Source organism: Mustela nivalis (genome assembly GCF_964662115.1).
Source record: "Mustela nivalis genome assembly, chromosome: 3".
In the NCBI taxonomy this organism is placed as follows: Eukaryota; Metazoa; Chordata; class Mammalia; order Carnivora; family Mustelidae; genus Mustela; species Mustela nivalis.
The window spans coordinates 150,361,676-150,377,392 of NC_139022.1; the positions used below are offsets into that span (position 1 = coordinate 150,361,676).

Sequence of the window (15,717 nt, forward strand, 5' to 3'; positions counted from 1 at the left end):
GAAATCTGACTTAAAGTCGAACAGAAACCTCACTGAAAAGTAAGGAAACAAACTGGAAATATTTGCAATGCTGGTACCAGTTCATATGCATGCTATGGTATGGTGTTAGGGTTTGTTTCTTATCAAGCAGTGAAGAAAAGATTAATGTCCGATTAGAAAAAATGGGCAAAAGACAGAATAAGCATCTTACATATAAAGCATTGAGGATTACCAATAGACCTATGAAATGTACTTCTGACTCCATAGTCAAGGAAATGCCATTTATGGCCTAAGAGTTGGAAGAGATTAAGGAAATAATAATAATCATCTTGCTGTTGGTGAGAGTGTGGGGAACCAGGTAGTGGGGAGCAGAGCTGTTCAGATCATTTTTTGAAGTTTGGCTGCTCTTCGGCTTTTCCGCCAGCAAGTTAAAGATCGCTCTGGGCAGGAGTGGTGTCCTTCAGCTCCTTTCTTTGGCATAATAATAGGGTGTTTCACCCTGTGGGAGGAGGCAAGAGCAAGTTCATTTTTGTCACTAGACATCATTAGCATTCATTGACGGCTTGTGCAGGCCCGGTGCGCTGACAGCCCCAAGGAGGGCAGAGGCGAGCGTGGAGACATCACTGGTCAGCGCGGCGTGCCGGAGCTGCGGGCGGATCCTGGAGCACATGGAGAAGGCCATGGGGCCCATCCCACAGAGGCAGTGGTTTGAGGGGAGACCCTAAGGCCTGTGGGGAATGTGGGGAGCCGGAGGTAGTCAGCCTGCTGCAGGGTGGAGCGGAGAAGACTGTTGGAGGGGTTTGTCCTTGAGGCTGGCCAGGAGCTTGATGTTGGAGCAGCGGGGAGTCTTCAAAGGATTCGAGCACCCGAGTGAGGTACTCACATTTGTTCTGACTTGCTCAAGTTCATAGTGAGTGGGCTCTTCAGTGAACGGGGACGTCTCCCTGGGGTGAAGATCGCCAGAACTGAAGGAGAGGAACTAAAATCCTGAGAAACAAAGTCACAGACCAAGAAATAACTGTGCTTCTTTTGGGGGAAACACGTTCTTTGTGCAGAGTCCACAAAGATCTGTAACACAGCAGAAGGTCCGTGGTAGGATTATTTTCCCGCCTGCGGATTCAGATGACAGTAGGATTCCCACGTTTGGGGTTCACAGGGCTCTCGGTGTCTCTTTGTTTTTGCCCCCCTCCCCCGGTCAAGAGAAACGCCTCACAGTTCTTAGGAGGTACTAAATTCCAAGCAACCTAGTATTTATGACCTGACACTGGAGTAGCAGTTTGGAAAAATAATGCATAACAATTAAAAAGATAAATCCCATTTTTATTTTTCTTAAAAATCCGATTTTTATTTTTCTTAAAAAGCTGCATGTGTGAACTGTGGAGCACTGCGTAGCTTCTCAAACCTTGGGAACGGGTCGAACACTGTCACCCTTGTTCCCATTTCTACATGGATTTTTGAATGGATGGTGCCTGTGTTTTATTGTAGTAACCAGTGACCCTGTCTTTGCAAAATACAAGATCATTGAGAGAGGGAAGTATGGCCTGGTGTTGAAACTTAACTACCTTGAGCTGAAGGTTCTGACAGTGACGGACAGTGATATTGCTGTTTTCTTTTGACAGCTTAAAAGTACATCGAGATACCCTAGTTCACTGGCCTCTGTGCCTCGCAGGCACCTCTGGGCCCGGTTTGGGAACCACAGCTCTGCCTTGGGTTCCAGCCTGGGCTGTGCTTGGCTCAGCCAGCAGCCCACTTTGGAGCAGGTCTGCCCAGTGCCAGGCACTGCACTGGGTCACAGGGCTCACGGTGAACCCAGAGCAGGCAGCATCCTCTTACCTGCTGCTGGAGGAATGACAGAATCGGGAAGTGCTGCCCTGGTGTGGGGGTCAGCAGGCTTTCTGGAAGGGGCCGGGTAGTACGCGAGTATTTCAGACTCTGCCGGTCCTGCAAGTGTCTGTGGAAGCTGTGCAGTCTGAACACTCAACGTGGAAGCTGCCGGGGGGGGGGGGCACGCAGACACATGGGCATGTCTGGGTCCTGGGAAACCTTCATTGACAGCAGGGCTGGCAGCGGGTCACATTGTGAAGGCCCTGGAGTAGGTCATTGACATGTTGTGGAAACAGAAGGAGCAGCTGACCTGCTGGGGAACCCCAGAAGGATCTCAGAGGCCACCGTGGGCTCTTCCTATCGCCAGGCAGGGTTTCCCTGGGTGAGGGGGCAGAGAGCAGTCCAGAAAGGAATTCCAGGCAGAAGGAAAATTTGTGCAAATGTAAGGAGTCATAAAGGGATGTGGCAGCTTGGGAGGGCTCGGGGCTACGGTTTTGTGGATTGTTTTTCTCGTTTTCTCATTTTTTTTTTTTTTTGTTTGTTTGTTTCCTAACTCACTTTTTTGGTAGAAATTGTATCTTTTGAGCTCTGGCATAGCTTTATAAAATGTGTTTTATCCTCTCAGTTAGTAGCTTGAGTATAGAATTCACGTATGAAAGTCATTTTACCGTGCAATGTTGGAGCTGCTCTCTTTAGCCTTTAGTTCTAGGAAGTCTGCTGTCCCTCTCCAGTCCCCCACTGTGTTTGGGGACCACACACCCCGTGTCTACTCTCTCTGTCCCGGCAGCCTACTGTGAAGATAGCACCGGCACTGTCCCTGTGTCGTGGAGGAGGACTTGTTGGGCTCACGGCAGCAAGTCCCACGGTCCTGGGCCAGAGTCCCAGGCTCTCATTTCAGAGTCCGTGTACAGCTGCCCTTCCTCTCCCTGACAGCTCTTAAGATTTTCTTTTATACAGTTACTCTCCATGGCGTCCTTTGGTATAACTGTAAATTCACTCTACTGCGTACTTGGTCGGCTCCTGGAGAACTCAATTTCTTGCAGCTGAGTATATAGGTTGATAATTCTTTGTGTCTTTGTTATTGCACTGGTTTCTTAATCCCTTGAAAACACTGCTTCCTTCAAGCTTCTCTCTTCCTGAAAAAACCTTCACTGTCTCCCTACACGTCTAGTCACAGTCGGCTTTCCCAAACTGGCCAGGTTTGTGTTTCTCATTGGTATGTCTCACTCTGCTTAAATCCCGATACTTCACTACAATACAGTCGAGTCTCCCTGACTGCAGTGTGTGTTCCTGAAAAGCTGCCTTCAGAGGCAGTGCTCCAGGAACTGAAGATCGTGTGTGTGTGTGTGTGTGTGTGTGTGTGTGTTTGTGTGTGTGGCGGGGGGGGTGGTGGTTATTGGAAGTGAAGAATGCAGTTAGGAGAGAGGCTGCTGGTTCCGGTTTTTCAACAGTATTTTTCTCCCCTGATAGAAAAGAGGAAAGAAGGGGTACTAAGAGTATGAATGAGCAATATGGACACTGTTTACTTTACATTTCAGTCTCCCTCGCTAGGAGTAAACATACCAGCATCTCCTCTCCTGCAGGTTTGGTGATCTGCAGGGACATGTTTATCTTGCCTTGTAGTTAAGTGGCTTTCCTCCCTCCAGCGTGCAGTTCCTTTTGTGAAGCAGTGACAAGGGTCTCATTGGGATGGCAACGGGATAGACTCTTGAGGTAAAAGATGCTCTGGATCCTCTTCATTTTCTGTTTTCCTGACCTCACAGGTGCTTCTCAGGCCTCTTCCTACTGACCTTGGTGCGGGAGAGTCCTGCCGCAGAATGCGCTAGCTCTTCACCACATTTCTCCTTCCCCTCCCCACCCCACCAAAAAGAAAAACACAGCCGAAACCAAATCTGTCTGGACCCCAGTTTCTGGTCCTCCTCTGCCTTTACTTTCCTCTTCCAGCTCCCTTTTCTAACTATCCTGGCCGGAAAAGACCAAAACCTCCTGTAGTCTGGAACCCGAGTACTCAGGGCAGAGGAGAAAGCAAAGCACAGTGCATTTGTGACGTTCCGTTTTCACAAGAGGGGCCAGAAGGCTCTGCACGAGGGGTTGGTCTATCACAACCTAAGGCTGAGGTCAGGATACAACATAAACAAAATAAGCAAAGAACAGGTTTTTTGTTTTTTTTTTTTTTCTTTCCATTCCAACAGTTTTATAAATTGATTCTGCTTGATCAGTTTCCTTAAAAAGAAGGTTTGTTGACATTTTTTTAATCCTTTAACATAATTATGTTGCATAGGATACAGACCAGTGGCCCGTGGGTGAGATACAGTCGGAAGATCTATTTTGTTTGGCTTTTAGAATATTTAAAAACTACAAATTCGTTCCTTAAATACAAATTTGAGGGTTTCATAGAAATTCCCAGGTTTCTACTTTGACTTGAAAAATCAGAAAAATCTGGCAAAACGAGGCCCACTGCTGCCCCCTCTAGGTGAGGCTGACGAGCTCCGGTTTGCATCACCTGTGGGCAGAGTTGCTCTCCTTTTGCCTTCCGGATACTTGGATTCGCCCTCTGCGGCTGCAGCAAGGGACCATGATCCTAATTTCAGAAACTCTCTAAAAATGTGTGCTCCTCTAGGAATAAGGCATCAGTGGGGAAAATAGTAAATTCTGGCAATGTTTCTATTCGAAGGGAGCAGAGACAAGGTTCATTGGTCCTTTTTCCCTTAAAATACTTTAGAACATTCTATTCCTGTACTGTCCTGGCCTCAAGTGAGTCCACTCAAAATTTTTGCTTAGCAGAGAAGTCAGATCGATCACAAGCATAATGTTGTATGACTTAAGTGACACACTCACCATTTTCTACATAAATGTTAATGACAGAAGAGAGTTTTCTCTACATCCTGCCTGTGTTCAGTTAAGCAGATGTTGGTGACACCATCATTGGTCCTGCTGTCCCCAAGCAGACCCTGCACCCCGTCTGCCCCTCGCTGACCTTCTCAGTGGTGTCGTGTCCTTGATTGGCACCCGCCGCTGGTGCTGACCTTGTGTCAGTCTGTCTGCTTGCTCCTCGCCTGTCAGCGGGAGTGCAGTATTAACACCTTAACTCTGCGAAGTTTCTCCTGTGGACCTGAGCAGAAGTGGCCACTGTGCCCTCGCTCCTGAGCCTGAGGCCGGGAGGGATTGAGGGATTTGCCTCAGTCACGCTGCTCTGTAGCCCTGGAGCCAGCATGAGAGTCCTGTGTCCCCAGGACCTGGTCCAGAGCTCCGCGGCCTCGGACCTGCCCTGTCACTTCATGGGACACACATCTCTCTCCTGGAACAAGTGCAAACCTGTAGTGAGGGGCTGGTTTCATTTCAGGAGGATGTTCAGCCATGAATATGGTTTGTGATGGTTTCCGTTCTGGTTTGGTCATAGTTGGGGCTCCTTTATTCGGTTATTCCTGCACGTGCCATGGAATTCTATAACTTTAGCAACTGGCATTGTGAATACGTTTTCATTCTACTCTGTAAGCTCAGTGACATTGGAAATGACTAGGGAGTCATTCGGCTAGCAAATAGTTGATTGAATGCTTTTGGAAATATGTGCCTGTTTGGGTTATAATTCTGTAAGCTACTCGAGATTTGTCTCCTGAGACAAATTTTGACAGTACTCAGCAATAGCCAAGAGGAGGTCTTGCCATCTGCTTTTGCTAAGAAAAGTGTTTTCTGAATTATCCTTGTGGGCTCCAGTTGTTACGATGTTGGATCTTTTTTCCAATATCAAGTCCCTGTTCTTAACATCTCTTCTCACATGTTCTGTTTTTGTCTCTTTTTTCCCCCTGAAAGATTGCTCAATGTTCTGTCTTTAAAAAATTTTTAATATCAACCAATACATTTAACTTGTAAGTTATTTTTATTTCTCGTTATTCCTTTTTCGTTGAATCCTCTTTTAGTTGTTTCTTTTTTTTTTTTTTTTAAAGATTTTATTTATTTATTTGAAGGAAAGAGCGTAAGCAGGGGGAGTGGCAGAAGGAGAGGTGGAAGGAGTAGGCTCTCCCACTGAGCAGGGAGCCCGACTCGGAGCTCGCCATCCAGGGACCTTGCGATTATGACCCAAGCCCAAGGCAGACCCTCCACCAGCTGAGCTAGCTACCCAGGCGTCCTCATCCTCTTCGAGTTTTTATGGCTATGCTGTATTCACTTTGGGAGTCTACTCAGAGGTGGTTTTCCTGGTTTTTTTAGGTCTCCTCTTTTCTGCCTTATCTCTATTCTCTCCGGGAGTAATTTTTATTTTCCTTCTAGGGAACCTCTTTGTTCTGAACTTGTTTTTATTGTTTTAAGCTTGGCTTGTCTGTTTTATGATCCTTTGTTGTCTGTTCCAGCATAAAAACAAGGCCCTGCTCAGTCTGACCTGGAGTTCTCAGTGCATTGGGAGGACTTGTCAGCTGGCGGCCTCGTTCAGCGAGAGTGGATAGGAGCATCATTGCTCTGAGGAATCCCTCAGTGTCAGATGTGGAAGCCTTTTTTCTTGGACATCTGTGTCTTTGTTAGCTGCTCTCAAATCCTGGGCAGTTCTTTCACATTCTATAGAGGATGTCTCTGTTTCAGGAGTAGGAACATGTCAAGGTTGAGGTCCTTAAACAGATCTCTGATACAAACAGACGGTCTGTAAACAGCCTGTGAACAGTAAGTCACTGCCGTCTCCTCTGTGTACCTGCAGAGCATTTATATGGCACCACCAGCCATCCGTCGTTGTGTTTCCACCAAATCCATAGCCGTCTTTGCTTCCTCTCCTCTCCCTGTATGTCCCACAGCACACTAAATAAACTTACACCACCTGGTGCATGTGTGGCACTCCAAGTGCCTTACACATTTACTCTTTTAATCTTTACAACAAACTTACGGAAAATACAGTTACTATCCCCACTCCACCCATGAATCCAGACATGGAGACACAGGGAGGTTAAGGCCATATAATAAGTAGCAGAGTTAGGAGCCCCAGTCCATTTTTTTTGTTTTGTTTAGATTTTTATTTAAATTCAAGTCCGTTAACATATATTGCATTATTGGTTTCAGGGTAGAATTTAGTGATGGGACTGTTGCATGTACACCCAGTGCTCATGGTAACAAGTGCCCTCCCTAATGCTCCTCACGCATTTAGCCCGTTCCTCCCACCTCTTCAGCAACCCTCAGTTTTTCCCTCTAGTTAAGTCTCGTATGGTTTGCCTCCCTCTCTGCTTTTATCTCTATTTTTCTTTTCCTTACTCTGTGTTAATGTGTCGTCTTTCTTAAATTCCACATAATGAGTGAAGTCATATGGTATTTGTCTTTCTCTGCCTGACTTACTTTGCTTAGCGTTACACCCTCTAGTTCAGGGGTTGTTGGCGGGAATGCAAACTGGTGTAGTCACTCTGGGAAACAGCATGGAGGTTCCTCAGAAAGTTAAAAATAGAGTTACCCTATGACCCAGCAATTGTACTAGTAGATATTTATCCAAATGATACAAAAATAGTAATTTGAAGGGGCACATGCCACCCCAGTGTTTACAGCAGCAATGTCCACAGTAGTAAAAAATATGTATAGAGGTCAGATGTCCAGTTCATGTTCTTAAATCATCGCACTGTCCTGCCTCTAGCACAGTGGGAAGACCCTGCCATTTCCAGAACAGATGCTGAATCTGTCTCTTCCACGTCTGCTCTTAGAACCCTAGTCCTCATCACTGGTGGTTTCACCTGGCTCTGGTTTCCCTACCTCTGCTCTTCCCTGGAGTCCACCTCCATGTAGCAGCTACAGAAATCTTCCCAAAGTGCAGATCAGATCATGGATTTCCCCCTGATGAAAACAACAGTGCAGGGGCCCCTGGGTGACTCAGTCGTTAAGCGTCTGCCTTCGGCTCAGGGCATGATCCCAGGGTGCTGGGATGGAGCCCCGCATCCGCCTCCCTGCTCAGCAGGAGCCTGCTTCTCCCCCTTTCACTCCCTCTGCTTGTGTTCCTCTCTCACTGTCTCTGTCTGTCAGATAAATAAAATCTTAAAAAAAAAAATCTTAAATTTCTTAGTAGTTTATATATATGTATTTCCCAGCTAGATTCCAGGCTCCCTGAGGGCTGGGACTTTGGTTCAGTGTGATCCTCCAGTGCCTGAATGGGGACCCAGCACTTGGTAGTCTGTCTCTGGTCATTTGCTGACAAGTGTCTTTCGAGTTCTTAGGCTGAACAGCTCCTGCCTACAAGGCATCCCTTCCCCCATGGCACACTGGCTTCAGTCCTGCTCGTCTGTAGGAATGGACATCTCTTGTCTACCAGTGGTCCTTTTCCCATGATCATTGTAATATTTGTTATATCTTAGTCATTTGTGTGTATTGGGCACTGTTTTAGCCACATCTGTGAACTCCCTATACTGTTATTTAACCTGATTTTTTCTTACATGCAATAGAAACTTCACATCATAGTGTAAATGAAAAGAAAGACATTACTTGTCATAAGTGACTATATTAATTGAACTTAAAAATTTCATTCCATAGATAATTGAAAATTGTCAAAACTTCAGTTTCACGTATTGCTTTTCTACAGTGTAGTAGTAGTATTGGAATGGAGAGCTGAGAAATACATTGTTTGGTTATAATCTTGAACTTGAAACCTGCCATTTGAAAACTGACCCTGTGATGGATCACAAAAGCTACAGCTGTGTTTGATTATTGACATCCCCCAAAGCCAAGGCAGCTTGGGTCTAGTTAATCTGCAAAGTTACTAACGTACAGTACATGTCAGTACCCGTCAGTATCTGTCAGTATCCACTCTCCGTGGTGCTGTGCACAGCCCAAGAGGTGTCTCTGCAGCATTTTGAACACATTTGAAATTCTTCTCGTCCAGGACTGACTGCTTTGCACGGATGATGAACCTTTCCTCACGTTTAAGAAGACCCTCCTGGGTGATGGATAGTAAAAGAATGGGGATGACACCACATTTCCAGTGGCTCTTACTAACATTTATTCTCCTGTACTTAATGAACCAAGTAAATAGCCAGAAGAGAGGTAAGTGCATCTCAGTCTTAGAGAATGAACTGATTGCAATGCCATTGCTATTTTTTGCCATTATTATTTTGATTATGAGATGATCTTGTGTCTTTATTGACCCCTTCAGGTTTTCTGTGGTTAAAATCCATTTCTCTATCATTTTTCCCCCCTATGTGTTCTGTTTCTTCTCTCTTAAAAAGAGGCTTGTAAATACAGACCTAAATAGTCTTTCCCCAGGAAAAAAAAAAAAAAAAATTAAGGTTTAATTTACATACAGTACAGATCACCCTGTTGGGATAAAATTCTGCGAGTGTTGACAAATGTGTAGTCATGTGACCACCAGCACAAAATAACAGAACACTCCCCATTCCAGAAAATTCTCCATGCTCCTCTGTACTCAGCTCTTTTCTCCTCCCTGCCTCTAGCCAGCACTGGCCTAGTGTCTGTCTATAATTTTGCTTTTCTGAATGTCAGATAAATGAAATCTAAATCTCTTTAATAATACATTGTATTCATCTTCCTTAAATATATTAAGAATGTTTGTGTAGATGATATTCCCTAGCTCATTCCTATAAAGAACATTATCATCCTTTTGCCCCTGTATTTAGTTTTTGTATTATTTCCATAATTAAACAGATAGCCTCTTTTCCCCCGAGATCACTGTTAAATAACTTAAGTATCATTATGATGATTTCTAATGTGAGTGCTTCTAATGTTTTTGTTTTTGTTTTCTGTCACGTATAAGTAGATTTATAATTTATTGCTACCATAAATGTCATGTCAGTCATGTAAAAATTAAAAAAAACTTTTTCAGAGACATTAACAGAGAAGGTCTGAGATGGAATAATGTTTTTTATACTCTGATTACTTTATTTCCTCCTCCTCTTTGCTTCTCCTTCCTTTTTCCTTTTGTTCTCCCTCTTACATGGTACCACCTCCTCTCTTTTCATTCTAACATGACAAGCTTTTCATTGTGTGGTGCCAATGTAGCCTTCACAGGTATGAATAAATACTATTAGGATTATAATAGGATTATAATATTTTGAGTTAACCAACTGAGTTACTCTTCAGTTGTTTAGGCTTACACAAAAAAATATTTTTCAGAGACTTTGTGAGTTCATTACTGTTTAAATATAATATGCTTCATAAACATTTTTAAAGATCTTACTTAATTTGAGAGCGAGAAGGGGAGAGGGAGAGGCAGACTCCCTGCTGAGCAGAGAGCCCAACCTAGGGTTAGATCCCAGGACTCCTGAGCCAAGCCGGGAGGGAGATTGTTAACTGACTGAGCCACCCAGGCACCTCTGCTTAGTAAAAATTTAAAGATTGGCTGTGGGGTTTCAATGACGTGGCAGTCTGGTAACATGCAGTGGGGCGGCAGTGGCTAGGAGTGCTTAGAAGCTGTATTTGTGGGCATGGGAAACATGTAATTTTTACTTAGAGTTACTTTATTTGCAGGGAGGGATGGAGGCACATGGGACTGTTGAAGATAAAATTCTTCCAGGCCCTCTTTGGGTCTCATCCTTGACTCCCTCCATTTATCTTAGTGGCGGATGTTGGGACTTTGATGGAGGCTCAGTCCCTAGGTGGTCTAGTGGTTGGCTCACTTCCTTTGGTTTCCTCTCATTTTTTAATCAACAGCTACAAACAAATAGAAAACTAGTCATCTGTGACTGCAGGCTCATCCCTGCACGAAGAACATGGGCCCTGTGCAGACACAGGTGCTCATACTCACAGCTGAAGACGGTTTGATATGTTGGCCTTTCATGTTGCAGTTAAATTATTAAGCATGTTGTGTGTGTGTTTCTCCTTCTCCAGGGGCCCCTCGTGATTTGAAGTGTGTAACTAACAATTTGCGGGTGTGGGACTGTTCTTGGAAAGCACCCTCGGGAGCAGGCCACGGTACTGTTTATGAAGTTTGCATTGAGAACAGGTAAGAGAAATGAAGAGCTGTAACCTAAAGGTTTTTAATATTAGAGCATAGAGATTTTATTTTGGAAATTGTTTAATGAAATTTTAAATCTTAGCTGTCTGTTTCCTAAAAAATCTGAATCTTACATCAGTCAGGATGGAAAAAACCCTTCTCCCAGCCAAAACGGATTGTTGCGTTATTTGAATATTAAGTGTAGGACACCCCTTTCATATGCTCTGGATTCTCATCTACCATAGGGAAGTTTTACTGGTGTGTCCCAAACCATTGGTCTAGATCAGGTGGGTTCTTGTTTTGACTCTGCCCAACAGAAAATGTCTGGTCTGGAGTAGGCAGTTCAAGGCTGGCACAGTTGTGGATGAGAGACCCAGGTCCCTCTTCATCGTGCTGCTGTGCCAGCTTTAGCATGCGATCTCCTGGTTCAAGGATACTTGAGGAGTGGCTGTCCTGTCTGCATTCCAGAAAGCAGTGAGGAAAAGGATGCTTTTCTTTAAGGAGACCTCTAAGGAGTCCCACACACCTCTGCTTGCATCTCAATGGCAGAATATAGTCACATGATGAAGCCTATTTGCATAAGAGGCGGGGCAATGTGCCTGGATAAACCTTGAGTTCCTGTTATTAAGGGAAAGGGGGAAAGGATGTTAGAAGGCCAGCGACTGGTTCTGTCACCCCACCTTCCCCTCTCAGGTAATCTTGGAGAGGGCTAAGAGCTCTGAAGCCTAGAGGTGAGGCGTTTGGGTTCTCTGCAAATGGGAATATTCTTTTCCTTTTCCCCAATGCTAGCCGGACTCTGAATGGTTCAGCAACATCAGTGTAGTTCAGCAGGGCAGCTCCAAGTCCCGTTTTGTGGATGGGTGGCCCTTATATAAATGGTCATAAGTGTGCAGTTAAGTATTACTCAGGTGTTGTCTTCCCATTTGGTATTGGTTCAGTGAACGTGAGTCTAAGCTTTTTGGTATATTTGTCAACCAGGAGGAGTTAGGTTATGTTGTAAAAGTAGCCCTAAAATCTTCTTTCCTTATTTACTGCTGTGAAAATAAAGGATTATTTCCTGCGTGTGTTCAGTGTCCTTCTTGGGTTGGCTGGCATCTCTGCCCCCAGGCTCTACTTGGGACCCCAAACCAGTAGGGGGTCCCTCACCCTCCAGTGCATGGAGACAGGAGGAGAGGAAGCACAGGCTGTGCTTGCTTCCAGAGCTTCCTTCTGGAAGGGACAGATGTGATTTTCACTCACATGTCTCTGCAAATAAAGCCCTACTACCTACCTTGATTCCAAGGAGCCGGAAGTATAGCCCTGCTGTGATTCCAGAAGGGGAGAACCTGAAAAATGGTAAATAGCATGAATGACTACCTTAGGCCACAGAGAGAGGAAGCTGTTGTGGCCCTCGGGGAGTTCACAAGAAACAAATAACTGTGGGCGCTGACGGAAATTATAGGTGAAGGGCGTGTTGAGCGGTGTGGGCCTCCAGAGAGGCTGTCCAAGGTGTGATTGTGGAGTGTGAAGACCCAGTTTCTCAGAAAAAGGACAGAAAGCCTGGAGGAAAATATGTATGAAATAGCATGATTTAGCGAATTCCAGGGCTTTTATGTTACTGGCAGCTAAGGAAGCCTCCCTCTGTGAGCATACAGGAGGGGAGCCGCCCTGGTGAAGTTAGGACTCCTGAGTAAAGAATGTGAAGAGGTCTTTGCGGGGTGTGGGGCAGGGTCACCCAAGACACCACAGAGTCCATCTTCTTGAACTCAGATTTATATGGGACGTTAGAAATGTGAATTAAAAAAATACATAAATATGGATGAATAGCCATAAAAATAATGTAAATGTGAATGTAAAAGACCATGGAACCAAGGAGGAAAAAAACCAACTTTCGCTGAAGGGATAATGGGTGGGGAACTGGCAGATTTTTTTGAAAGCTGAGTGGAAGAGAAGGTGTTGTTCCCATTGAAACTTGGGCCAGAACAGAAAGCAGCTGACAGACTGAGGTGGGTGTCTGAGGGGCCACAAGCAGCCAGTTTCGTGCCCATCCCCAGTACCTGTGGACCTGAGGTACTCAACCTGAGACTGCTTGATGGTCTTGTATAGAAGTGCAGGGCTGTAGTGGGGCGGGCATGTGCGGCGCTGGGTAAGGCTGCAGAGGGAAGGTTGGGGAAGTATGAAGGGCATGCCCAAATCCCAAGTTTCTTGAAATAATCATCCCTGCTTATCACTCGGCTTTCTGGTACAGTCTGGTTATTCATCCTCCACATTGATGGACTACATCGACCTCCCCTTTTTCTGTCTTAAAAGGCAGTATAACCTATTGTGTTTCTGTACGAAAGAACAAAGTATTTTCCAGCGCATTTTCTGTTAGTCATGTTTCTATGAAAATTGCACTGTTGGTTTTATCCACTAATTAAAATTGGATTTTTTTTTCTGTTGCAGGTCTCATTCTTGTTATCAGTCAGAGAAAACAAATACTAAGCTCCCTGCTCTTCCACCTGGTGATCATGAAATAACAATAAACCGTCTGTATGATTTTGGAAATCTTATAAGTAAATTCACACTAAATGAAAAAAATGTTTGTAAGTATTTGAAAAGAAAATTGATGTGAAAATAACTTGGCATGGGGTCGCCTGGGTGGCTCAGTGGGTTAAGCGTCTGCCTTCGGCTCAGGTCACGATCTCAAGGACCTGGGATGGAGCGCCTCATCGGGCTCACTGCTTGTGGTGACTCTACTTCCCTCTCTTCCTCTGTGTTCTCTCTTGCTTTCAGTCCCTCTCAGATATTAATAAATAAAATCTTCAGGGGGAAAAATAAAGATAAAAGAACTCAGCACAGTGCCTTTGTGCTTAGCATTGCAGTGCTTTAAAAAATGGTCAGAAATGTACTCTTCTTTTGAATTTCAGTTGTTAGACTAACGCTTGCTTTTCCCCAGCCATACTGTGGCTTCTAGAGCACAGCCAAGATTGGGAAGGAAGCAGACTGTCGTCTGATCAATCAGAGTAGATATCACAGAGTTAACGATCCTTTCCACATTTGGCTACTTTCTCGTCACCTGTTCACTTCATTGATTCCTGCATACCTTCCAGAATTTTTCAGGCATCCCCTGCCATAGGAGGTAGTCTTTGACCCTGCCCTCCTAGAGGAGACCCTGTTCTTTTCTTAACATTCTCTTAGGCAATGTGTCTTCTCCTTTGTGGCATTTTCTCACAGTTGCGTTACTAACGTATTATGTGATAAGGCACTTAAGTGGTCACTTCTGCAAGAGAATAGGTTCAGTAGGACAGGAAATTTCTCTTCTGTACCTAGTGCCTAGCCACTGACTTACACGTGACAGGCATCTTTTACAGAGGTGTTGATTCAGTGCCTATGACCTAGGTAACAGGCTGAGTGGAGTCATGAACTAGACCCAGGCTGATGGAGATGGAGATTTGGCTACACAGTGAGACCTTAGAAACCCCAGGAACCTTGACTCTCCCTGGTGGGGGAGGTGGGTTTATTCTCTCTTGACAACTATCATGGCACGGCATAATGACATTACAATGAGACTTAACAAGGATGACTTACTTTGAAACAGGGGAAAAAATACAATTAACTTGGTGACCTGTCCAATTTCATGGATAAGATGCCTGTTTGGCATGGTCTGTGTCTGAGATAGAACAGATTCCAAAAGGATAATAACAAAGCAAGCTTTCCAGGAACTTCCCATCTGTCTCACTGCCTTTCAAGATAAAGAGAGAGGAGCCATGTTGGTTATTTTCTTTCTACAGCTGAATGTGCGATTCACATGAGAATGTACAGATTAGCCATGATCTCAATACCCACAGAGCAATACTGTTAAAACACTTAAATATATTCTCTTTGCATATACATATAAACAGTAAGGTTCATACTACTTGATAACAGAAGACACAGATTTTTCAGTTTGTTATCTAAATCTGTATTTATAGGCTGCATAATATCCCATTGAATGCCATAATTATGTTACGTGATTGATAATTAACATTGAGATTTTGATTTCTGGTTTTTTTAGTATTAACAACCAATGCTTTAATGAGCATGTTTTGCACATGTATGTTTCTAATTTGTGTGATGATTTCATTAGGCTAAATCCCTAAAATTGGGAATCCCCTTGTTAGAACTTTGGATACCCATTGCCAGTTGTTTTCTAAAACTTTGGAGCCTCTTTGCATTTCCACAAACATCGTATTAGAGGGGCACCCTGTTCTTTACTTCTTGCCAAGACTGGGTGTTGTCCATTTCTCTTAGTTTTGCCATTTCAGTCTGATGGCCCCCAGTTATAGCACTTTGTTTTTGCAGATTGTTTTGTGATTACTTAAACGTTACCAGTTGTTTTTATTCTTTTCTGGTCTATATCCTTTCTCAGTTTTTTCTTGTGTTGAACCTCATCGGTTCACAAGAGCTCTCTATATTATGGTTATTAATTCTATCATATTTGCTACAAATAATTTTCTGAGCTTAAAATTTAAACAACATGGATTTCATTTTTATGTAAGTAGAATCTTCCACTCTTTTTCTCTGAGCTTTTGGTTTTGTTGCCATGCTCAATTTAAATCTTTTACCCATCTGGAATTATTTTGTAGTACGGTATAAAGAATCTAACTTAATTTTATTCCAGGTTTTTAAAAAATTCCCCAGGACTCTGAGAGCCAGTTTGTATTGTCTGATTTTTCAAGAGGTGAGGAGAAGGTTCTGGCAGGGAAGTTACTTGAAGATGATAGTGTTTGACAGAAAGAATTAGAAGGACAAATCAAGACAGATGCTAGATGACTTAATAGATGAGTAGTTCCTTGTTTGGTTTTTTTTTTTTTTTTTTTCTTTTACAGAATCATGTAATTTGTTGATAGCAGTTTTAATAATTAGAATATTAGATTAACAGTACCCAAGTAATAAGATATCACTATTACTATTATGATAGTACTGATAAGAAAATTGAAAAGCACACTAGATGAATATAAAAGGGAGGTAGATTTGTCAGCAGGTCTTCGAGTACCTACTATGTTGGGGAG

General features: G+C 43.8%; 1 protein-coding gene across 2 annotated transcripts in view; it reads left to right on the top strand.

Annotated features, from left to right (window-relative positions):
• The window catches only part of LIFR (LIF receptor subunit alpha), a 76,906-nt gene that overhangs the window by 14,888 nt on the left and 46,301 nt on the right, over nucleotides 1-15,717 (top strand). For both annotated transcript variants that reach the window (XM_082723417.1, XM_082723416.1), the window contains exons 2-4: nucleotides 8,639-8,799; nucleotides 10,600-10,714; nucleotides 13,130-13,269. In XM_082723417.1, coding sequence (XP_082579543.1) covers nucleotides 8,658-8,799; nucleotides 10,600-10,714; nucleotides 13,130-13,269 — 397 coding nt within the window. In that variant the 5' untranslated portion in view covers nucleotides 8,639-8,657. The remainder of the gene's footprint in view (nucleotides 1-8,638; nucleotides 8,800-10,599; nucleotides 10,715-13,129; nucleotides 13,270-15,717) is intronic.